Genomic DNA, 25,090 nt, shown 5'->3' with positions numbered 1-25,090 from the left:
ACCTGGGATCAGAGCCATTGTTTATGTGATCAACTACACCTGCACTTCTCATCCTGTGACAAGCGACAATGTCAGCTTGACTTGTCATAGTAGGTTAAGCACAGCTGCTAAACTCTGTTTTAGTCAAATGTAAATATAAGGAACATGAAATCAAAGCAGTTAAATGGAATTCAGCCGTCGTCATTATTTCATGTGCTTTTCCTACTGTAATGAGTGAAATTGTCAACAAGACGCACACAGAACCAGAAGCATACAGTAGATCTGTGACATCACCAGCCTAATAAATGCAATGGAGCAATCGGCCGACACAACTGGTCTTTATTAGATGTTGTTTCCTGCCTGCTCCTGATGATGGTTTTAAAGTCAAACTGAAAGCTTGAAACACTTCCAAAGTGTGATGCTATTTTAGAAGTGAACCCCAGTGTTTTTTTTAGGCTTGTCTGATTAGTAGAATAGTCCCTGATTGTCAGCAGTTGACTGATAATATTTAGATATAGATAAGGCCTGACATGACTGAGTGCACAACCTACAAGAACACATGAGCTGACTTTTGATCATCTAATTGGTTTGATACAAAGCTGGCCTCACTTATGGTGTTGACAAAGTTTGGGCAGACTAATTAGTTAATTTTTGTCTTTAATGTCTTATATTAATGAAGAAATCCACCCAAATTCTTCAGGAAAAATTATATAAAAGAGACACCACCAAGCATAACACTAGTGCCTATTTCTGTTTTTTTTTTTATCATATGGGAGAAGTCAGTCATAGTTATAACCTGCTGTGTTTATGTAGTATAGTTTAGACATATGGGCTGTATATGGGCTTCTTAAGACTGTGTGGAAACAAAAGCTGGCAACAGACTGGAGACATCTTGCATTGAGTTTGTCTGACATGGAACATTCAGTGAAAAGAGCCTGATCTAAAATGTCCCTGCGTATTGTTAACCTCAAATCTTAATCAAAGTCCCTTTCTCTGAGACTTTCAGAGGCTTCAGCCTATTATTCCGCTCTGTCCTAAAGTGTCCTCTGTCCCTAAATTATGTCACATGCGATTAACACCAGGACACCTTTCCTGCAGCCTGTCCACATTTCCTGCGGATTAGATGGTGTCTAATATTTTCCAAGATAGCTCACTCCATTCGTGCATGTGACATAATGCAGCATATGAACATCTGGGATTAGTTAGCCATGCTCTGCATGTTCTTTTCTCTTTTTTCCATCATAGGGAGGGAGTGAGGTGCTCTGTGCTTTTTGCAAATAGCCACTGTCCACTGTGTGAACCCGGTGATCCCAGTGACAGTATCAGTATCTAACTTACTGTTAAATACTATCAAACTGAATAAAATGTTCAATTAGAGTGTGACATAATATTGTTGTCCTACTGTAGAATAAATGGCATGTGGGAGACATTTTGTAGTTTGGAAAAGGAGGAGTACTATAAAGCCATTAAAGTATCCATAGGCTGATATAGCTTGATGAAGGCTTAGACAGCAAAGTGGCTGTTTTCACATTGTCAGGAAATAAATCATGATGGCTGCACTTCAGTTGTTTACTTTCATTTTGAATGTAAAAACAAATGTTCCTACATACTATACTGTATTGGTGGAAAGTCACACATGATCTTTTCAGTTTTGTCATTTATACATTTTGAGTGAAAGACCCTTTCAGATTTCTTCACACCGAAGCAGCATGCTTTTATCCATGCTTTGAGAAATTGGAAGCACCTTGTGAAAAAAAAACCATTTCATTTTGTTTTAATTCGATTGACACAAATACGTAGTATTTTTCTTTTTCACGCACACACACAGATATCTGAGCACACAGTTATATCAGAAATGACTATGTACATTAAACCCTTTTGGGGGTGGGCCGATGAGCAAGACAATGTGCAAAGCTTTTCCCTGACAGACATATTGATAGACGGAGCATATGTAGTGATTACAGTCATCTCGGTCAGTTTTATAAATAGTGCCAATTTAGTGTCTAAATCCCAATCTATTGTTTACTCTGTTTACAAAAAAAAACAGCCAGATGTGACTCACATGGCTGGTTTAATGCGGCATAGAAATTGCTCTGACCAAATAAAAGGGCATTTTGAAGCCATGTTGCACACGGTGATGCAAACGTGACAAACTGTGCATTGTTTGGACCACCCGGAGCAAGGAAGCTACATCAGGTTTGGATGCTACAGTGATGGGGGACATAGGGATTGCTTTGCACCCCCCTTTTTTTAAATTATTTTTTATTTAACTTCGCTCCAGAGACTGTTGCTCGTGCAACTTTAGCTCAGCCTTGTGCACGTCCCTACATGTGTTTATCAGCAATGATTGTTTTTCTAACCTCAATTAAAAATTAAAAATGTGGTCTACCCAACAATAAAAGTACAAATTCAAAAAATGCATTTACGTTAAAAGAAGGTAGAAATGTTATAAAAGGAATGACTCAAACACTATTGCATGCAATTGCTCAACATTCAAAAGTACAAAATAAAAACGGGGATTTTCAGATTCAAATTCAATTATCTTAAATCTGTTGAACATTTGCAACATGACTCTTATCTCCTATCAGGAAAAAGAGGAATGTTACACATATTTTAGTGTCATGATTTTGAACATGACTGGGTATGGCCTTGTACAGAGGCATCGGTACAAGCTGTTGGTCATCTGCTTGTTTAGGAGTTGTCCAATCTCGCCTGCTCATGGGACAACGAGGCCTGAAGCAGCTCTGAGGACCATGAAGGCAAATGTTTTTGAGCCGGCCTGCATGACTTCATTTGTAGGGAATGTCTGTGTAATTCAAGCATCAGAGCAATTGCACTGTTAGGCTAAATGTGTACAAAAGTCACTGTAGACAAATAGCTGAAAAAAGTCCTCACTGGTCCACTTCACAAGGCCACAGCCCCACTGAGTGTGGCACGAGGCACTAACAGCTCCTCGCAGGTACAATCAAGGATGGTCATGTGCTGACTGTTGATGGGACTCTGAGTTGCCTTTTTTAAAATCACGTTAATCTCTCTCCCGTCTGCTCCCACAGCTCTAAACGCCAGGGCGAGGGGGTGGGCGGGCAGGTGGAGGGGCTCGCCCCGGAGGAGGTCCCTGTGGAAGAGGAGGCAGGGAACCAGTCGGGGAAGCAGAGGGTGGTGGGGTAGGTGGGGTAGGTGGGTGTGCTGGCGGGTCAGGTATGTGCAGGTTGGTCAGAGGAAGAGCCCGGCTAGGGGGTGGTGTGTAAGGGGGAGGCGTTATGGGAGGGGAGGGAGTGGCAGAGGTGGGAGAAGGTGTCGGAGGCAGCAGTGGTAGGGTGGAGGAGGAGGACGATGGAGATGATGGAGGGCTGCTGGGGCTCGGTGGGAGGGTCCTGTTGGGAGGATTGTAGATGGGAGACGGGTGTTGGATGTAGTGTGGGTAGTGAGGAGAGGGAGACTTTGTGCGGGTGAAGTTCATGCATCTGCCCTGAAATTTGAAAACACACCAGATTTTAGAGGAACATAGTGATGATAATAATCAACCTGAAACACTGTGTATTTTTTATTTCATGTAAGATGATTTCACTTGGATTTGATGCCTTCTATAAGGCATATTTTCCATCAGCAACATTTTCCAAATTCCTCACCACATTTTACATTTTATTTTAGTGTAGGGCTCAGTCATAAAATGCAATACATTGCGTTGTGGTGTTTTCATTCGATCATGGGGATTTTTGATGGCACTATAGTAAAAATTCACACAGAATTAAAACATACAGGCCTACAGTAAATAGTCAAACACAGATGGGTAGCTAAGCACACAGCACCTGCTTTTTTATCTTGCTACCTAGCTGAAGCTAACTTTGTTCAGAAAACTATGGCAGTCAGTGAACGTAATGTTAATTATCCATATAGCCTACTGTGCTGCATACTGCTGTAGCATACTATACTATACTGTACAGTAATATATTGTATAAAATCAATCAATCAACGATATCAAGCATTTTATCCAACAAGCTAACAAAAGTTAGACACAAGTAAATGAGAAGGGGGGGGGGGGTTATTTTTATTTTTATTTAGGGGGGGTAAACTACATTTCTCTTTTCTCTCAACTTTAGTTATTTATTTGTGTATTATATTTTTTGAATCCTCTGATAACTTTTCCTTGGCTTCATGTCAGTTGTCGTGGCTTCATGTGTTAGCAGTGATGGGAGAGAACAGTTTATCTAACTCAAACTAAGTTTTCAGGCATTTTCTGAAATGTTCTGTAGAACTTCCCATCTATTGTGTCATTCGCAATAACTGTCTGTAATGAATAAACTATTTTTTTAACTGCCGTGTTTGCTTCTCATTATGCCTCTTTGGCCAAAAAGAGTTTTTTTCATAGTTTGAACAATGACATCCTTGCTTGAAGAACTTTGCTTTTTTCAAAATCTTATTTCTTTGACAGCTAAATTAGTCTAAGATATAAAAGCGTCCCTTGCTGCTCTCTGTTATAATGCACAGGACAGATGACTACAGCAGATGGTAGCCTTCTGTGACTCTTACTTAAATAAGACTCTTACTTAAGGAAATGTCCACACACACCTACATGGCATTAAGTGTCAACAAACCTATCTATGATGTAATTCTTAATCACATGTTTAGTTAGGGGCAATTATTCATATACTCTATTCAGCCTGACAATTGAACCTACCACCGCTCTCCCCCTGTCCAAACTAAAGTGAGGTCATGCAACAGAAACAATTATTCCAGAAACCAGCTACACCCTGGGAGCAGCTGCACTGACAGGATCAGGGAGTTGCAATGATAAGAGATGACAGCTCTGCTCTGTGCCTCTCATTTACCAGCAGGGTGAAGTGACCTCTGAGACAAAACCAGCCAAAATGTCACATAAATATACACATATATACAACGAGGATGGAAAAATGAACTCAACATATATTTCTTATTCATTTATCCTTGAGCTCAGTGTATATCATGGATATCTCTTGGTTTCCTGCATTGTAACTACAGCTAAAACAGTCAATACTGAAGATTTGTCATAGAAAAGTGTGGTTCTGGTTTTATATGCTGCTGTGTTGTGCCACGTTTACCAATTACTAAAAACATCAGTTTTCAGAGACTCAGAAATCTATGACACATTACAGGAACCTGACTTGAGTTTCTCTCAGGCAGGCAGTAGGATCAACTGGCCTCCTCCCTCCCACCGCTGCATTCATTTAGGGGAAGTTATAAAAGCGAGGCTTTGACAAGAGACTCCTAATTGCAACCAGAACAAGCTTGTTTACTGCAAATCATCAAGGATACTGGTTTTCCAGAGAGCTAATGAAGAGCTTTATAGTGTGGAGGACTCACTTGTACACTTCTAATTACAGAGTAGTGAGTTAGTTGTACTTACTGTACTGTACTGGGGAAAAAGGGTGAGCTGGGTCTGTTGGGTCGTTGCCACCGTACTCTACGGGGGAATTGTTGGGTCTATGTAAATCATAAATAAGTCATAGAGTGTGGTCTTTACCTAGTCTGTAAAGTGTCCTGAAATAACTTTTGTTATGATTGATTAAATGAAATTGAATTGAATTGAATTTAATGTGATCCTGAATATAATGCAGTTTTATGACTGTCAGTGTAAAGAGCGCTGGTCCAAGTTAAAGATTGGTTTACCTTCATGGCTGATCAGTTTCCAGTATGCCCCAAGTAAAGCTTAATAAACTAAGCGTATTGATACTGCCTGTGCATTTTCTCATTGTTTAACTACACTGCATGTTACTTGGAAACTATAAGATCAACTGGCCGGACTGGCAAATAAACAAGGGTTTGTTACCATGTCAAAACCAAAATATTTGCTTAACGGTTGAATATGGAGAATGAGCAGAACACCGCCATCTAGTGTCTCAACATCATAGTCGCAACAACAAAAAATAATTCCAGCAGTCGGGTTGCCAAGTTCGCTGCTGATTGTGTCAAGCGATCAGCCTACGCCATGTTAAGTGATGAATCATATAGGGTAACAACTGATTTAAACTGATCAATTCATTTTACAACAGTTTTTAACGTTAGCCAACTGGAAGTCTTTCTTTGAGTGTTGTGTAATCGATTAGCTAGCTGTCAACTCAAAATGATTACTTGTTTCTGTAGCCGATGGATGGAGAGATGGAGAGCCTGAGGTTTACACAAAGATAGCTGTCAGACAGCGGTGGGGTGATAATGAATATAGAGAATATAGAGAAACTGACTAATACAGAGTTGAACCACCTAGCTGTGTCGAACAACAGACAACAACCCTGGCAACCACCAATGCCGGCTGCTATTGGTGTGCCGAAAAGGTGATCGGTTTCAACCTGCCGTCCCTCCAGGAGAGGATCATGGCAGACCCCTCCCACCCCGGACATAGACTCTTTGAAGCACTCCCCTCTAGCAGGAGGCTGAGGTCTGTAAAAACCTCACACCACAAGAACAGCTTCTTCACCCGGTCCCCCCATTGACATGCACTCTACCTCACTGTCTCGAGTCCCCCCTCCCCACCCCCGACCGTTACACATTATATTAACGTATGTTAATGGTGCGTTACATTAACTCCATCACCTGCACATATGGACATTTTATTTTATAGTTTATATTCTATATCTATACCCTTTCAGTGTCTTCTTTTTATTTTGTTGTTATTGTTAAACGGTGTATACTTTCTGTGTTTTTATGGGTATATTTGTATGTCTGTATCCGCTATGAACAAAATCACCAGGCAAATTCCTGGTATGTAATCTGTTTACATACTTGGCAATGAAGTTGATTCTGATTCTATATTTTTTTTTTTATGGAAAAGCAATATGTTCATTCTCTACCCCTCAAAACACCCTTGGGTGTATTGTTTTGGGGTTTTTTAAAAGAAGATTCTGCATATCCAACCTTTAATATTAGTGTAAATTATTATTATTTGCAGAATCTAACCCGGGTGAAATTCTTTCTCTCTTGGTCATTCAGTTCAAAATCTCTTGCGTGGTCGTATGAGACGCTGTTCGGTGACGTCACAGGATCACTTCATGCACTGTGGGTGCGCAGTCGGGTTATAAACTTTGTTAGCAGTGAGCAGAACATATGGGATTTGTCATGTCTAAATTATTGCCTACATATGATTGAGCGAGTACATAGTGATTCATTCGGACTGGCCATCCGGCCTTTTATTCTTGGTGTCAATATATTCTTTCTAAATGCAAACCTTAGCCTCTCGTCTACTCCCTCCCAGAGCGTAGCCTGGCCTTCTGATTGTGGTTCAGTTTTGATGGTGTATTGCGCTTACTAGTCCTAGTACTCGAGTTAACTCGGGTTATGACTAGCCTCGTGAGACCATCTTGATATCACAAGCTTAATTGTATTTACTCGTAGATCAGTCTGATAATGTGCTGCGGAGAAAATTTGGAGTTTGTCCACCGAAGTTTGTCCACCGAACCAATCAGCGTTGGTTTTTCAGCGAATGTTCTGTGTAAACAACATGGCAGCTACTGTGGATGAGATGAGTGCCGCTATCGCACAAACCGCTCGCTAACGCTTTTTTCTCTTGGATCCTTCTGTCTGAACCATTATACAGTCTATGGTTGGAGCATGGACCGGGCACCTGATATTGTGCCTTTTCTCCGTAAATCTGCGTTACACAAACGGCAAATATCCTTTACCGACATGTTGTTTACTTTCTGAGCTTTGCCCCAAGCTTGTTAGTACGTCATACGTTTCGTTGATTTGATTGGTTGATTTGGCCCGTATGTCGGTGATACACAGATGGTTTATCCAATCAGCAACAAGTATTTTCAACCCTTCCCAAAATATCTCCAAACGAGAGTTCCCAGATGGATATGCTGAGCAAATGAGAAAGATATAGAGGGGAAAGATATAGCATTACATAAAATCTTGCAGATGATTGTTTATTATATACAGACTTCCCTCAGACTAATTTTTCAGCACTTGTAGATCCTACAGTCTCAGACTACACATCAGTTGCCAACAGTAGAGGTCATATCACTGTTATCCCCTCCTACAGCTGGCCTTTAAGGAATTACATTTGCCTTTTTATAATGACTTCCCCAGACGTCTTTACATTGCAGTGCACTGTAGCCACAGACAGCGGTCTAAAACCCAACTCACCCCAATTTTTCCCATGAGCCTCTCTTCATTGCTTACAGCTGGTCCATTTGCTCCACATTTTCAGATAGAAAAGAATCTCTTCCTTTGCCTAATGCTAATGCACAGCCAATTCCTTACGTCAGTCAGTGACATACAAGCTGATTCATGGTTTCATGCCTACCTGTGTAGCTTTAGAGTCATTCTTACCTTGTTACCTGGATGAGGTCTCATTACAGACACACGGTCATAGCCTTTCCTTAAAAGTACCCACAATGCATCCAGTTTGCTCTATGGAAAGAGAGAAAAAATAAATCTTTGAAAGCATTGCATTAATCTTAAAATACCTTTATTTTTAAAATACAGTTTGGTTTTGAAGCTGTTTCCTCTCATGGCCACTCAAAAACGGTTCCACACTGTGCACCTAACCTAACTGCGGTGCAATGACCCGTCCGATTCCTACAGCAACTTCACAGTGACAAAGTGAAATGGTTTCAGTTCATTGTGAACTGACTCTTCATAGTCTTTTAACACAGCAAATACTTTGAGGATAAGGGCAGAAAATACAGCTGTTTTTCCTCACAAAACTGCTGGCTGTGCAGCCCTGCTCCCTGGAGGTCAGTGCAACAGGAGTCTGGTTTCTATTAGCAATCCCCAGCTGACTGCAGGCTTTGGCATGACTCCTTTAACCCCATGCTGGCCCTGGAGGGAAGGGACTATGTGCCAGTAGTCACCTAAGCAGATTTCCCTTAACACATCTCATGCTGAAAGTAGCATGAGATGTGTTGAGCGTCCTTACATATCTGTAGCCAGATTAACATGGAGTAATTTGTTACAGATGTACTTCATGCCGTACACAATGCACTCACTGAAAAAAGCATTTGTCTCAGCATAGCTATTAAACATTCATGAATGTAAGCTGGGCTATATTCAGACATCTTAAAACAGATGTCTCATGAATCCTCTATCATTTCTTACTCTTTTATGTTGAGCAGTTGAAGCTCATCATTCCTACATGTTTGTGCCATTTTTGGTTGTTGTCAACAGTGAGACTTGAAAGAGCCGCATTGCCAGGATAGTTTCCTCTTGGTTTCTCGTGTTGGTACTCACCTTGATGGGAGAGTACCATTTGCGTGGCCCCGGGGATTTGTGCATGCCATTGTTGAGAACCCGCATGGGGGCCTCCTCATACTCCTGTTCAGGCATCTTCACTTTGGCATTTTTGGCCTTTTCCAGTTTTGCCCCTTCTTCGGTGGAGCCTTTCTCACCCCAGCGGACCTGAAAACAGAGAGTATGGAGAGTCAGAGATGTATGACGGTTCCACACACACAACCTTTAAAGTTTTACATAATTGGCAAATGTGGAAAATCATGGTCGGGAGTGTATAATTGGGAATCTGTCCAACTTGAAATTCATAGATGAGATGCTTCGTTGCAGCATCTCTGGTGTTATTTGAACTTTCTGGGAGTGTCTTAAATAAATTAAACATCCTAAATTAGAGGTGCCTTTTCAACCCTCCCAATAAGTAAACCTGTGACATCTTAGCGGGTTGCTTTTAAGGACCACATCCTTGTTAATTAACACAACAGTTTGGTTTCGATAACTTGAGATTTACTCGATCTCACCTCCATCCTTTTGATCCCCCCAACTCCTCTTCCTCCGTAGTAGGAAGCGTCTACAGTTGGCCATTTCTTCTTCGGGGCGTCAAAGTCTTCATCATCCTGTGGGAGAGAGAGAGTGACAGCAATATATTTGTTAAGGAGCCATATGACAGGCGAACTAGCTACAATTTATAGAAAGGAAAAAGATAAATTAACCTTTCACTGTTTTTACATTTATGAAAACGTACCAAATGAACACCTAGGAGCCCTATACCTCTTTGTCTGCTCTCTTCACTCCAAACCCAGCTATTATTTGTGTCCCCTCTGTGCTCGTTGTCAGATCGGAGGAAATTACAAAACCCACTGGCTAAACTTGTGATGTTTTAGCTCTTTAATACACCCTGTCTGACTCATAATCTACCAGGATGTCAGACTGAGGAAGTCATAATGAAGGCTGTGAATGTCAGTGAGGCCATGGTTGTCATTGGAGTCTGTTTTGGAATAGATTTACCAGTGGAACCTCATTTTCAGTTTAATTGGTGCAAATAAATGCAGCCTGGTGCGTACCACAGTCGCATGTTAGTGTGCTGTTTCTGTTTCATATTCATGTTATTAGTCAGTTAAATTTCACAAAATACTCCATGCAGGACCAAAGAGCTCCAGAGGAAGGGATTTGGAAAACACAAACTGAAGTCTTGAAAACAAAAGCTGGGGGGGGAGGAGGTAAGGATTTCACAGTTTTTTTTAAGAGGGCGTTAACTCACATTGCATGAATTACTAAATGAGTGAAATCAGTTAAATGCTGCCTGGTCATTGACGTTTGAAATGTCCAAGTCAACTGGACAATTACACAGCCTAAACACTGGCAGCTGTCTGAATCATAAATAATGAGCTTTTCTTTGGAATCGTAAGAAACCGATAGCGTGAAGATGGTGCAGCGCCTACCGAACTGTCCTCCACAGCTGGTGGTGGGGGTTCATGGATGATCTGTGGAGGGGGGAGAAAAAGGTTGAAAATGAGCGGAGAAAAAAAAGGGGGGGGGGGATTACGAAGACAATAAAAGTCACAAAGACAGTCTCAAAATTAATATTCATATAATCTGCGTGTCACGGAAATGTGTCCTCAGTGCGCAACAAGATAATTACACAACACATGGCTGAGGACTTGTTTTTTTATTCCAAGTCTCTACTACTTTACAAGAGCAATGCACTGACCCAGAAATCTGCTATCCAGATTTTTTGGCCCCTGGTTGTTGTTAATAATAATAATAACAGTCTCATAAATACTGTATTATTTGCTCTTATGTTTTGTATGAAACAATTCTATCCATGACATTTTGCAATATTTTTATTTCTTGAGTATGTTGCATGATTGCATACAGACAGAACGTAGTTTTTCAGTTTAGTCTACGTCTTGCACTATCCCCTTGTATTTTTCCCTCTTTCCCCGTGACCACATAAGCTGTCATTGTGTTTTTTCATCAGTGTAAAAATGACTGTTTCTTCTACATTAAATGCACTTGGCAAGCAATTTTGATTCTTATTTGTGATTTTCCTCCACGTTTCTTGAAATCCTGGAAGACCGAACGATTCCCCATGGTAACCTTGCATCGCTTTCCTAAACAGACTTGTTGCAGGGACTTGAATTTGCAACAGAGAAAAAGAAAAGGGAGGAACAACCATGTTGTAAAAGCTGACATCCCTCTCTGGCAGTTCCCAACTTTCCTGTTTCCACCACTGGAAACGTTGGATTGGATTCTGAGGCGATTCTACGGCCCTCATTTGAAAGGAGAAATACAGAGTGTTGAAATACCGTGATGCTGGCAGGTGGACGGGCATGTCTTTTTTTCTTATTTTTTCAGGTGCACTTCCTCTTTCTGTACCCAGAGGAGATGAACGGCCTAAAATACTTTTGCTAAATCTTATATTAACAGAAATTTCAACCCCAAAAAGTCTATTGGAGTTTTAATTTCAACACCAGTTACTGAAAATTCACTATTAACTATTCAGCCCATTACTAATGGAAGAAATTGTTACCAGTGTAGGTCTTCCAGGGAATATACTCAGGACGTATTGAGAGGTGAAAATCTGAGGTTACCTGCTGGGACCTCTGGAAACACAAATCATTTCAACAGCAGCATAATTACTTCAACACACGTTCACCCGGTGGCCTTGACCTCTTCAATTCAGCTGCAGCCATACGGCCTTATTGACTCATAGACCCTAACCTTCTCACCATGGGAATGTTGACTAGGTAAATAAGGAGCCTTAGCGGGCGATAGCCAGACAAAACAGACTTGGAAAAGCCATTTCTCTGTCTTATTGTCCGCAAACAACATCACTGCATTCCATAAGTGTTTAAAGCTATCTGCAATTTTTGAAAAGAGTAGACCAGAAGCTTTCTGTGAAGCAGCGTGTGCTCATGTTATTATTGCACTAGTGTTTAAGAAAACTCACCACAGTGCAGCAGAGAGGCCAAAACCACCAGAGGAGAGCCAAGACCAGGAGCAGCATCAGGATGAGCAGAGCTATGGCCAGGATGGTCCCATCAGACTGTGACAGAGACAGACACATCAACACAGACTCTCTGAACACGCAGCGCCCCGAAAAGACGTAAACCACTTCTCTAGGCTTATTGCTGTATTCGTCAAAGAGGCTGTTTTGGTTTTATCTTCCATGGAATCAGTACTTAAAGACTGTGACTCAGCTGAAAAACTTGAATTAATCTGCATCCATTATTTAAGCTAAATACTGGTACATGACATCGTACTCACACAACCCACAGTGGTAATGGTGACCGAACTGGAGATGAAACTGAGACCCTCGTTCATACTGACATAAAGGTTTGCTGCCCTGGAAAAGAAAGATGTCTCATTTATGCGCTGCCTTAGAAAAACAGAGCAGATGGTGTCATATGAAACCTCACATTTATTTAAATACATTACAGGACTTACATCCCCTCATCTTGAAGTACCGGTGCAGGGCAGAGAAGATATGTATCTTCCACAATCAAAGGCTTTACCACTAGAGATGAAGAGGGATGAAAGAATTAGCCACACATTCCACTTTTGTAAGAGTCAGTATTCACTGACTAATTAAGATCCCGAAACAGTTTTCCCACACATCATGACCTGAATCACCTTTCAGATTATGTCTTTGTTTGAAAAGATTACAGTATTAGCTTATACTGACTGAATAATGCCACATGACTCTATTTTAATTCAAGAAGTATGCATGCACAGTTAACAGAAGTTACATGATGATCGTCTATTTCAGCGTTTCTTCAAGAAAAATGCTTTGTTGTCTGCTGTCTTAGAGACATGACTTTAAGAAACACCTCTTATCACCACAGCTATTGTTTTTCAGGCAAGTCTAGGTCCTCTCCTCGTCCAATTGGCTTTTAGGAAAGCGGCTTCTACAAGCATCGTCGCCCAAGCCTGTGTGTTTATTCTGGCAGGGGGAGAGCATACCCAAGAACTGAGGAAATCAACACAAGCGGCCGCATGGGTCGCGACTGCTCTTCTCTAGAAACACCACGCAGGAGGGAGGGAGGGGGTGATCAACGCTGCCAAAAAGAACTCTGCGCCATATAAACTGGGCCAGATATGATCCAGCCTGGAGTTCATCTCCACACCCACCTTGCACTCAGAATGGCCCTCACACTGTTAAAGTGTGACGAAAAGGCCTGAGAGCCTTCTAAACTACAAATTACAGTAAAGTCTAGTAAAGAGCTGGTGGGAGCTGATTCTGCAGATTTTCACTGTTTAAATCCCTTGAGGAAAAAAAAAAATGCTGGCAAACAGTCCATGTCATGATGTTTTATTGGACCGTTTACCCACAAAGCCTAGAGAGAGGTCATGTTTTACTGTGATTTGCGGACAAGTGTTCAGAGTTCAGCTTCAACGATTAAGTTAATTGGAATTACTGTAAAGGTGGTGGCAGACATACGATCTCTGAGAGACTATTCAATGGGACGGGCTGTCAGCAAGGTAAATCTACAGTCGATTATGGGAAAACAGGAGTGTCTTTGAGTTTTTTAAGAAATGTAGACATAGTCGCAGCGCATAATGGGGTCCACAAGCCAAATGCCAACTACACAATCATCCAAATTCATAACATTAGCCATTTGTATCCGCACTTCTAACCTTATCCTCCAAAAATGGCCGACTTGCTGTTGATAACGACTTATTCTCATTCCCTGTAGTTCAACTGTTTTTTGTTTTTTTTTGCCTTCTTGCAGAGAGTCAAATGAGAAGATCCATTACTTGCCACTGTACAGTAAAAATGAAGCTACAGCCTGGACATAGTTTATCTTAACATAAAGACTGAAAACAGCTAGTGTGGCTCTGTCAACCAGCTGCTGGCTGAAGTTCTGCCAGAAACCCCCACTCTGCTTTATATTTAGCCTACAGACATGAGACTGGTATCAATCTTCTCTCTGCAAGAAAGCAAATAAATGCATTTCCTAAACTGTTGAACAATTTATTTAAAGTCTTGTCTCCCATTATTCACACTGTTCAATATTGTCCATGGCAACATCTGTCACCAAAACAACGGACAGCTCATGACAGGACCGGCCAAATCCCAGGCCGCCTGACTGTAGGCTATTTGCTGCTACTTTTTCCTGGAGACACAAACTGAAACATCAATTCATCTGCCCAACACATGCAGTTGCATGTTGCTGCTTTTCCTTTTGACCATTTCACCATATTTTCAAAGTATGGGTCAGCGATGGCGCTTTTAGAGAGAAGAGAAAGCGTTTTCCTTACAGCCAAACGCATACTGTGAGCTAATTTGACCAATTTCTTTTTTTATTTTAGGTTTACTCCTTATGTGAAGTAAACAAGTTCTGTTCAAGAGGATTGTATGTAAACAACCTCGAGAAGTGAATAAATCTAGAGGAGTATACAAGTAGAATGGGGTTGACATAAGGAGATAATTTTACTCAAATTGTTTCCATGTCCACAGTTGATCTGCAGGGAGTTGGTTGTTGTATCACTCAGAAACAACTGTGATTGTGAGGAACTGTTAACATTTGAGGTAACGTTAACTTTTGAGTTACTTTTTTACAAAGAATCTGACTTAAAGTGCAAGATGCCTGGGCTGAATGTTGATGACACCACCAAAGTATCCGCCATTAAAGAGAAGAAAACAGTCCCTCTGAAGGCTAATAAGTAGCCTACTGCATGTGTACCATCCTGCTACATACAGCATAAACATTAGAAAGCAGAAACGATGGTTAACCATCATGCAAAATGGCAATTAACTCTAAAACACTTGGAAAGTAACACAGCTGGAAGCGGGAATTTTCCAGATAAGAGGTTAATATATTCTTCTATCATTATATATGGAAGAAAATTAACTCTATGGAGACATGCTCTATGCACCGACATGCCATCAGGTTAAAAAATATGTCTGTTCACCACTTCTCCCTCACAGGAGGAGACACTTTATCTTGCTTTATAATTAGAGCCAGCACCTCCTGCAGCTGCTGTGGCCTGCTAGGAAGTGGTTTTAACAACTATTACAGTAAGCCACCGGTAAAAGACTGGAGGGGAAACTGATTGTATTCTTAGGGCCTTCTCCTCATTCTTACTTATGTGTGATACTTGTCCTCCTTTGTCTCTTGTTTTTGGCTCCTTTACAGGCTGTAAAATTACAGTGTGTTTAAAACACAAGAGCAATAACACCAGAATGACTGTGTGTTGGATCACAGATGATCACATCTGTAGGCTTGGTGTTGTAATTTAGATTAATTTCACAACGGCCTGCACACATGTTTATTCCAGCTGTTTTTATTATAAAGGAACTGAGTGATCAGCTTTGAGTCGATGTGTACTTAGTTCAAACACTCATGTGTGATGAAGCGGTTTAGTGAATCAGAGCGGATTTAGTGAATCAGAGCGTTGTTTCAGCACTTGGGAAATGTTCGACAGTGTTTCACTCACTCTTTGTGAGGGTGTCGTTGATGCGGAAGCTGCACAGAACCTTATCGACGTTGCGGGCATGGAGGAATCCATTTCCTCTCACCACTACTTGGAAGGACTCTGAGCAGGGAGAGGAGAAACACAAACGTCATCTGAAAATAAATTTGCTATAAGCTTGATTCGTGGTTCAGAGTAACACCTAAACAACTTTTACCCAGGAGGCCGCTTTCGTGTCTTGCCTGCTTTTTTCCCATAATGTACGTAATGTAGTTAGTTAGGTTCTTTATTGTCCGCAAGGGGGTTTCACACAAGCCAGTTATTTTTTCCTGGCAGCATACATTTAAAAAGGCACAACACATGGATATCATTTACAGATAACACACCCTCTCCCCACAAAAATCAAATAGATCCTCTTTACACATGGACTTTCCTCCAGTCTAACACCCTATATCTGCGGCCAGATGGGAGGAGAGTGAAGTGTGGGTTCAGGGGGTGATCAGGGCTGCTGACTATCACACGTGCCAGGCGTATGATTGCAAGTTCATTAGTTTCTGTGAGGCTGGGGGTGGGGAGGCTGATTATCTTGGCTGCTGTGTGTGAGATTTGGAGGAGTTTGTTTCTGCTGGTGACAATGAGCAGGGGGAACAGTAGATGAGGATAGGTTGGACGGTGCTTTTGTAGAGGAGTAAGAGTAGTCGGGGGGCCACAGACAGTGATTTCAGTTTGCATATGATGTAGAGTCTTTGATTTGCACATTTGTGTGTGGTAATGACATGTTCGTTAAAGTTGAGTTTGTTGTCTATGGTGAGGCCTAGGTATTTTCAGCTACTGACCTGTTGAACAGGTTGTCCTTTGATGGATGTGTGACTAAGTGTAGGGGGTGTCTTGGATGTGTGTATGACCATTTCCTTTGTCTTGTCGATGTTTAACTGGAGGTAGTTGTCTGTGCACCACTGTGAAGACTGTGTTATTGACTGTTGGTGTGATGGAATTGTTATCATTAAGAAGACCTACTATGGCTATTTGTAGTATGTGGTGATGTGAGATGGGCTGCTGCAGTCATTTGTGTAGAGGGTGTACAGAAATTACTGAGAACGCTGCCTATGTAGTTATAGTTGTCAAAATAGCTGTAGCATATGTTGGCATAATAAATAATTTATATATATATATATATATATATATATATAAATAAAATCAACCCTGATGTTCATGTTGGAGTTCAGTAGTGTGATTGGTGTTGACAGTATGCAGCACTGTCCTCTCACAAATTATATTAGAAATTGTGTCTATTGGAATTTATGTTATTGGAGTTTTTGTTCATAAGACATCTGACAGGAAGTTTGACCTCTCTGCAGTCATTAACCCAAAACATCGGTAATGTCACCACTGTAGGTAGAAAAACATGCTGTAGATTTATTTTATATTTTTTATATCTGTGCATGACTTTTAGGCTAATATGTTTACATGTATGAGATTATATATATATATATATATATATATATATATATATATATATATATATATATATATATATATATATATATATATATATATTTTATTATTATTACCTTCATCAAATCAACAAGCCTGATTTCTGATGAAATTAAGAGTTTATTCATTCATTCAATTTCTACATATTGGGTTTTAATAAGGTCAGAAGAAAGAAAATTGGTTGATTTTTGCGATTCTTATTTGTTTTACAAATACAACAGGAAGCCAGTGTCAATTAGGGTTCAATCATGTAGGGTAAAACAAGATGCGCTGCTGTCTGATTCAGTCATTAGGTGGCCTAATGGGGATGAACTGGAGGTAAATCTTCCTTGTCTTACCTCCTGCACAGATACTAGAGGGCTCTGCTGCCAGGATCTCGATACAGGACTTCTTTAGGATCTGAGGAGGTGAGTAGAAATGCAAATCTCAGATCCTGAAGCATTTTTAAACACACCAACAATCGTTTCTTAAGTTGTGGTAATCTTTTTTTCCACTGTGCCTTGGTGTAAATTTAAAATCTTAAAAAATACATTGCATATATTGTTCCTGTTATTCTTATATTTTACATGTCCCTGTGTTTATATTGTTCATATTTTCTATATTTTCTACAATTTATTGTTTCTTATTGATGCTTCTTCTATGTTTGCTATCCACTTTGCTGCTCTAGTTTCCCCTTTGTGGGACCAATCAAGGAATATCTTATCCTATACTCCTCTAAACTGACTGAGTGCCTGACTTTTGTCACAGGGGTCTTTGGGTTGTGCAGATATATGTGTACTCACTGTGTACTCGCTGCTCTCTATAGGAACATACCAACTGTAACCCTGAAGACAGAGGAGTCTGATTCATGACCCACTGCCCCGCTCACATGAATGAGCAGAAACAGCTGTCAGTTTGCTCTCAATCTGCTCCATCTGACAGTCGGCTGCTTCACCTTTAAATCCACTCAACAAAGGTTGTATCTCAGTGACAACAGCTTTTCACAGTAAACTGACTGAGGATGATGTTAAGACGTCAGCCGCGATGATTGAAAGTAGGAAAGTTATGGTTGCGGCATCTTTTTTCTTGAAAGTCCCTCCCAAGCCAGGCTCCATGGATGGAATGACTTATCGCGTTTTAAACCTGTTATTCCTTTTTACCTTTTTTTTGTTTTTGTTTTGATGGATCAACAGATGATTTTCTGTGGACCTCTGCAACACGTTGCTTTTCCACCGCCTCAATGGTAATATTGGCGATATACGTAATCAACTCCTGATGCTGTGCTGTTTCAACGTGTTTGTGGGCAGAACCGAGATACTCACTGAATCAATGACTCCCTGTAAGGCCTCGAATCCATCATTTACAGGAAAGACATGGTCCTTACTGTCAGCAATCTTTGCCAGCTGTAGAGGAAACAAGTTATAACAATCACAAGTGACAACTGCACAAAAGGTACAGAATTAGTTTACAGCTGACAGCAAAATTGATTACCAGTGGCTCATATGAAAACACTCATACCTCATTGCTGTTGTTTAGAAGAGAATTTAAAACACTTTTCTTGCTACTTAATGGATGAAAGAAGGTTCGCTCAAACTGTAATCGTAATGCTACCAAATATGTGGTTAATGCTGTATAAATTGTTTAGACTTTTCATGTCCATCTCATGTACTTGTTGGAAACATTTACTTCAATTCACTGGGAAGACTGCTGGCAGCCTGAGGGCTCATTTGTGTATGATTGTTGTATAAATAGTTTTGACTGACATAAGTGGCAGATTGTTTTTTCAATTTGTACCTTCAAGTAATGTAAATCATGTTATACATACTCAAAAACACTTGTTTCAATGTTAAAAAAAGAAAAAGTTTGATTTACATAATTTCAAATTGACACTGTCACTATCCATTTCCCTCCCTGAAGCTTGGATGTCATGAGACATTAAGGTACAGACGAAAACAAAAACACACCTGTGTCTCATTGAAGTCCTTCACCCCCACGCAGTAAACAGAGGCACCCAGACTTCGGGAGCGGTTGGCCTGTCAAGTATGCACAGATTCACAACCAAAACAGGAAGAAGCTCAACACCTGGGTCCAATTACACCTCCGCATTGCATAACATTGTCCAAAACATAGTAAAAAAAAAGGGAAAAATGTTTATCAAGATTATATAAAACGTTGGGCAACACTATGTTCCCAGTGAATGATAATATTCAGACGTCATATGACGATAGAACACACCCAGATGTCTTAATGTCAAACAGAACACGCAAGCCAACTACTTAGTTTACAAGCATTAATGCCATGTTGCTTTTGGTGCTGACACTGAATGGCAGCCTAAGACCTCCCACAGCCGTCAAGTTCCAGCTACTGGAAAAGTCCCCCCCCCCCCCCACTTCATCCCTGCTGTATCTGAGGGCAGTCAAAGTCGATTAAAGCCTTTGCCTCTAGAGCATGGATGGTCCAAGGAGCAGATCTATCATTAGATCCGAGTGCAGATGTGAAGAGAACGACTGGGCTTGGATATGAGAATCTGACAGACACTTTGATCCCATTTTTCCAGACTAAAGTAAGAGGATCTAAGCTGTGATTTGTAGGGTGTCAGTGTTTGATCCAGTCCATCACATGCTCAGTCATGTTTCACCTGGTTATAATCTGTGTGACCCATTAGTCTCTTTTAGTCTCTCTCACCTCTCTCTCAGCGTAGTAGAAAAGATCCTCATGCAGCTCTCCGTCTGTCAGAGCTATGATAACACTGGCAGTGCGATAGCCTGCAGACAGAAAGAATTTGCTCACCACTGCTGCAATTTCACACTGTTATTCTCCCCTGCAAAAAATCATGCACCATTATTAAGATTACTAGATTTGTAGTATTGTCAAATGTTAACGCTTTTCCGATAACATCTAAAGTGCACAATTACTGTTGTTTTGAGCTACATCCCTAAAGGCCACTTGTTCATGAATCATTCTCAAACCTACTTCCAAGTCAAGGAGCAAATCTACTTCACTTAAGGCATGTGGTTCCCACCCATTTTGACCGTCATTGAAGGTTATGTAAAGACTGTTGTAAGGACCACAGGAAGAATAGCTGCTGCAATGCAGGAGCTAATGAGATTCCTAAATAAACAAATATGTAACCTTGAGCTGGGAGCAGATTGTTTCATTTGTTTCATCATGTTTTTTGAAAATAGAAAAGCAAAAATGGAAAGAGTATTTATTTTTCCTACTGCAGCAGAAAAATGTTGTAGTTCTTTCTTCCTAACGTTTTAATCATCTCACGATCCCACTGACTTAATGAAAATGATTACAGAAATGAACAAAATCAATCATACATTCTTAATTACTCAAAACAATTTACTGCATTTACCTAGCATTTACCTAGTAATACACACCTTCAGTGTTTCCATAGTATATCTGCTCACTGGCCTGTGGAAAAAAAGAAAAGCTAGTCTGAAACAGACCATCCGTGTTGATCTGGTAGCATATAGAGATGGACTCATCCAGGCTCTAACATAACAGCCAGGTTTGTTCTGGAGCCAGTGTAGAGATGAAGCAGATGCCAGCTTGGAGTTAGACATGCAGAGGTCTCTCACCCTCAGAATGCCCTCATGCATGAAGGTGTCTCCCCCTGGAAGAACCCTCTGGAGCTCCTCCAGACCTTTACGAATGTGTTCCCTGAGCGGACGTACAGAAGACGAGATAATCCACATTATTAATAATCTGATCTAGTTGAAAATATTCACAGAGTCAGATTCATTTTTGAACATACTTTTGACTACAACCATACACTGCAAGGCGTGGTAAGAGGATAATAGTTTCCATAAGGGCATTTGCAGGAAATGCCCAATATGAAACAGTATTGGTTTGTTTTGGCTTGAGATACTCACGCAGGAAATTATTCCTAGTATAATAACATATGAGGGAAGCAGGGAAACAATGAAAATATGTTGTGACACTCTCCTGAGGAAAGATTAGACACATTAACTGCCCACAATGTGTCCAGATGATAAAGGAGTTGTCCAGTCCCGACACTAGACAGATCAGAGGAAAAGTATCTGTCTGGAATCTCGGTCATAAAAAAAATCAGAGAGAGTGTGGCCTGCGTCCAAATCTGGCATAACACTCATTCCTCTCAGCTGCATGATAAAAAAAAAAAAGAAAAAGCAAAAGATTAAAATCATTTTTGAGAGGATCTGCACCCACCTGTCTTCTGTCAGTCTCATTAAGATCCTTCCCTCAGTGGAGAACACGATGAAGGACATCCGCAACTGTGGACTAGGGCAAAGAATGGAGGACAATAAACTGTTAGATCAGGGTCATTTTGTGTAACATGTATTCAGTCAGAGACTTCATGACACAATTAGGATTTTTTGTTTTACCTTATGAATTTATGAGCAAGATGTTCAACAAAGTTGTAGATTTCTGTCCAATGATGCTGAACACTCCCGGATCTGAGAAGGCAAAAGACAAATTAATGTGTTTGTTTTTTAAACCACTGTTGCCCATACTAACTGCATGCTGTCTTCTCTGTACTACAGCCTGAGAGTTGTGAAATTCCAATTACCATGGACTGATAATAAAACCTATGGCCCCTGGGCACAGACGAGACAAAATTATTAGAAATGATGCATCTCTTTGAAGTTGCTTTTGTGGGCATTTTGTGTCTCTTTGTAGTTGTTTTGCATCGCTTTCTAGACATTTTGTGTAATACTTTGTCTCTGTAGTCGTTTTGTGTTGCCTTGGGACCATTTTGTGCCTCTTTGTCGCATTTTTGCATCTCTTTATAGTTGATTTGTGTCTCAATGTAGTTGTTTTGTAATCATTTTGCGCCACTTTGTGATCGTTTTGCATCAGTTTGTTGTCATTTTGTGTCCCTTTGGAATAGTTTTAATTGCTTTGAGGTCATTTTGTGACTTGTTGTAATTGTTTTTGCATCTATTTGTAATTTTGCTCTTATTTGTAGTCCTTTTATGTATCTTTGAAGTTATTTTGCATGTAGTCATTTTGTGAGTCAAGTATTAGTTTTGTTGTTTTGTATCTCTAAGTTTTAGTCTCAGTCATCGCCCTCAGACCCTGGAACTGTGACGGATTACTGACTACAGGTCAGTTATCAATCCACAGTATAGACCTCAGAAGGGAAGAGGAGAATAGAAAGAGCCTGCATAACATAGTTCTGCATGAGTAAATGATTTGGGCATCACAGCTGGAGTAGTAGCAATGATGTCGTGCTGCTCAGATTACTGTTAACATATTTATAATGCACCAGCAATTATACTAGTGTTATTGGAGTCAGATGTACCCTCATTAAGCCTTCATGCAACCAGCTCTGTGATCACAACTAGGTCAGTGTGGATGTTGCATTCTATTCCCTACTTGCCAATAAGCTCCAAATAATACTGGTGTTATTCACATTTCTACTTGTTTTTATTGGATTGTATCACAAACTATCCTGCACTGTTGATGTCAGCAAAGAAAGATAAAGGGATTACCAATTTAGGAGAAGAAAGGCTTCTCGTTATGGTTATGTGTCATCTAATCTAATCATCTAATTATCTGTAGATATCAATATACAGTTGTATCTGGTTAAAGAACAGTGTGAGCTTGCATGTATCATTGTTGAAACTTATCAAAATGTCTTTCATTTTAACTGTGTTATTATAAACCCACATACCCCTGCAGCATTTCTAAAAACACCTATTTTTTCCATTGTTACCATGGCCCAAGTCCCCGCACAAACAGCCCAGCCAACAGGCTGAAACTCTGGAACATCTGGATGTAATGGAGAAAGGGCAGTGCAGAGACAGAGAAGAGAAGAGAAGAGAAGAGAAGAGAAGAGAAGAGAAGAGAAGAGAAGAGAAGAGAAGAGAAGAGAAGAGAAGAGAAGAGAAGAGAAGAGGAGAGGAGAGGAGAGGAGAGAAGAGAAGAGAAGAGAAGAGAAGAGAAGAGAAGAGAAGAGAAGAGAAGAGAAGAGAAGAGAAGAGAAGAGAAGAGAAGAGGGATCAAGCAGATGCAGCAAGAGGACAGTAAGGGCAGGTGGAGAACATCAATGAGAAAAAGTAGCTGAGCGAGCTAAAATCCCGCCAGTAGAAAATACAGTAAAAGGAACACAAAAGGAAGTACTGTCAGATCACACGTGTAATATAAAACTGCATCGTTAAAACATGGCTTATACTAACAATTACTCTCTATTACGCACAATCTCCTAATTCCCCCCCAGAGAAACAGCAAAGTGCCTGGAGGTGGCACTGACAAGCATGACATGACACTGTCCCCAATGTAGGACAACTGAAATCCTTCACCATCTCTGGAGGGAGGGGTAGCTACAGAGAGAGGAAGTTGCCGAAATCCTCCAGTTCCATCTTCCAGATGAGAAAATTGATTAGTTGGATGCTACATTTGATGTTGACCTAGTTGACTAAAATTTAGACTTGGTGGTAAAAAAGAAATGTAATAAAAACAAGTAGTGTTGAGCCAGGTTTGCAAAACACAAATGTTGCAAGGTAAGCACTCTACTACAGTCCAAAGGCAACAGCCAGGGAAAGTTAACTGACAGTGCCAGAGGACCTCTTAGCATAAAACCCTTTCTCTTTGCTTCCCATTCAGGTAAATGCTGCTTATGTACGTCACTGACCCCTTTCAATAACCTTAAATAGTTTACACCTCCTCTGTTGAGATTGCTCAATTCCTGTTTTGCTAAATGTGTAAAGCATTGAGATTCAAGTTTTACTTACAAATACATTCTGTATATCCCCAAGATAACTGGAAAATATGCTATGAAATAAAAGACAGCGCATGTACCCCTTTAAAAATGTTATCAATATGATCATGGAAATGTTGAATGCGGTTAGTTTTGATCAGGTGCCTGTGATGCGTGGCTGAAAGGAAAACACCAAAAAACAAGTTATATAAACATGGAAACTGTTTCTAAATCAAGACTTATGTATCCAACTTTGCAGGGAGGCCAAACATCCTGTTAGACACTGTGTTAGAACTGCAAGACGAGGAGATATAATGGTGCTCTTACTGGATAAATACTGCCCACGTGTTATGTTAATGATGATGAACACCCACAGTCAGCCACAGTCTAAGCATAGCTGGCATTTGCCAAACCTTTCTTCACACTTTGCTGTGCCAATAGCCTGCAGCTAATCAATGAATGGGGGAACACCTAACACACCGCTAATCATTATCATCTGTAGACATATGTGAAGCTGAAATGTAGATCAAGGCCTATCAAAACAATGCATCATCCATCCGTGCATCCATTTTCCTGGATAGTGTGAAACCTAGGGTTGTAGGGATAATAGACATCATGAAAACACTTTGGCAGATCACGATGGGACAAGCACAAGAAAATCATAATGTACATGTTCTTTATGTGTTAATATGCTTTCATGATAATGTATAAAGTACATTTTCAAAGTCATAAACAGAGGCAGGTGAGTGAAATATTCAAGCTGGGCTCAGTCAATGGAGATAAATATAATGCAGGATAACAAAATTGTAATATATTTAATCTGATGTACACAATATTAATAATGTTTCTCAGAGACCCTGTTCATCCATCCCCTCTTAAGTGAGTCAGGTAATGTGTGTGTCAGGTAACTCACTTGTCCAAAACAAAGTAGAGATCAAAGCCTCCGATGCATGAGGAGGACGCTGCAGCCTGCCTCTTGTCCTGGTTCGGTCCAGCATTACCAGCGGTAAGAACAACCAGTGCAGCACCAAACACCATTGGAAACCAGGAGCTTCTATTCCAGCACAAATGCATTATTCCAGCAGGAGAATATCTCATGAAACCCACTTCAATAAAGAAAAAAGTTTCAAAGTTAATCCTTGCAAAATCCTCTTTCAATCATCCACAGATGTCTTAAGCATAACGAAAGTAATAATCCAAAGGAGAGCAGTGAATGTAACTCAGGGAAAGGAGAACATGAGTGTTGTGGGTCTCACTGTTGTTGGGACCCTCTCATCACTGGCTCCGACACAGCATGCACAAAGATGAGAAGAGTTCCACACAACCTCC

General features: G+C 40.5%; 1 protein-coding gene across 2 annotated transcripts; it reads right to left on the bottom strand.

Annotated features, from left to right (window-relative positions):
* Nucleotides 1-1,804: 1,804 nt before the first annotated feature.
* antxr1a (ANTXR cell adhesion molecule 1a) lies at nucleotides 1,805-25,090 on the bottom strand. Of its 2 annotated transcripts, none has more exons than XM_083912058.1 (19): nucleotides 25,018-25,090; nucleotides 24,675-24,867; nucleotides 21,444-21,515; nucleotides 21,268-21,339; nucleotides 20,658-20,739; nucleotides 20,457-20,490; nucleotides 19,756-19,835; nucleotides 19,035-19,103; nucleotides 18,393-18,473; nucleotides 17,430-17,490; nucleotides 15,622-15,720; nucleotides 12,628-12,697; nucleotides 12,448-12,526; nucleotides 12,131-12,226; nucleotides 10,620-10,661; nucleotides 9,699-9,794; nucleotides 9,184-9,351; nucleotides 8,284-8,364; nucleotides 1,805-3,448 (listed from the first exon to the last, which is right to left on the bottom strand). In XM_083912058.1, coding segments are annotated over exons 1-19 (1,890 nt in total). In that variant the 5' UTR covers nucleotides 25,019-25,090; the 3' UTR covers nucleotides 1,805-3,034. The 2 variants fall into 2 exon arrangements, with proteins under 2 accessions (XP_083768184.1, XP_083768185.1); XM_083912059.1 differs by having other exon boundaries at nucleotides 12,457-12,526.

This window comes from Echiichthys vipera, assembly GCF_963691815.1.
Source record: "Echiichthys vipera genome assembly, chromosome: 4".
Classification (NCBI taxonomy): domain Eukaryota; kingdom Metazoa; phylum Chordata; class Actinopteri; order Perciformes; family Trachinidae; genus Echiichthys; species Echiichthys vipera.
Note: the sequence above shows the minus strand (reverse complement) of the source record. Positions and strands in the feature narration are given on the sequence as shown.

What these genes read in the sequence shown, in the direction of transcription:
- antxr1a (XM_083912058.1), bottom strand. An exon ending in CTCTACTTTGTTTTGGACAA is followed by an intron (nt 21,516 to 24,674) that starts GTGAGTTACCTG and finishes TTGCCTTCTCAG; the next exon opens with ATCCGGGAGTGTTCAGCATC. An exon ending in CTCTAGTATCTGTGCAGGAG is followed by an intron (nt 15,721 to 17,429) that starts GTAAGACAAGGA and finishes CTCCCTGCTCAG; the next exon opens with AGTCCTTCCAAGTAGTGGTG.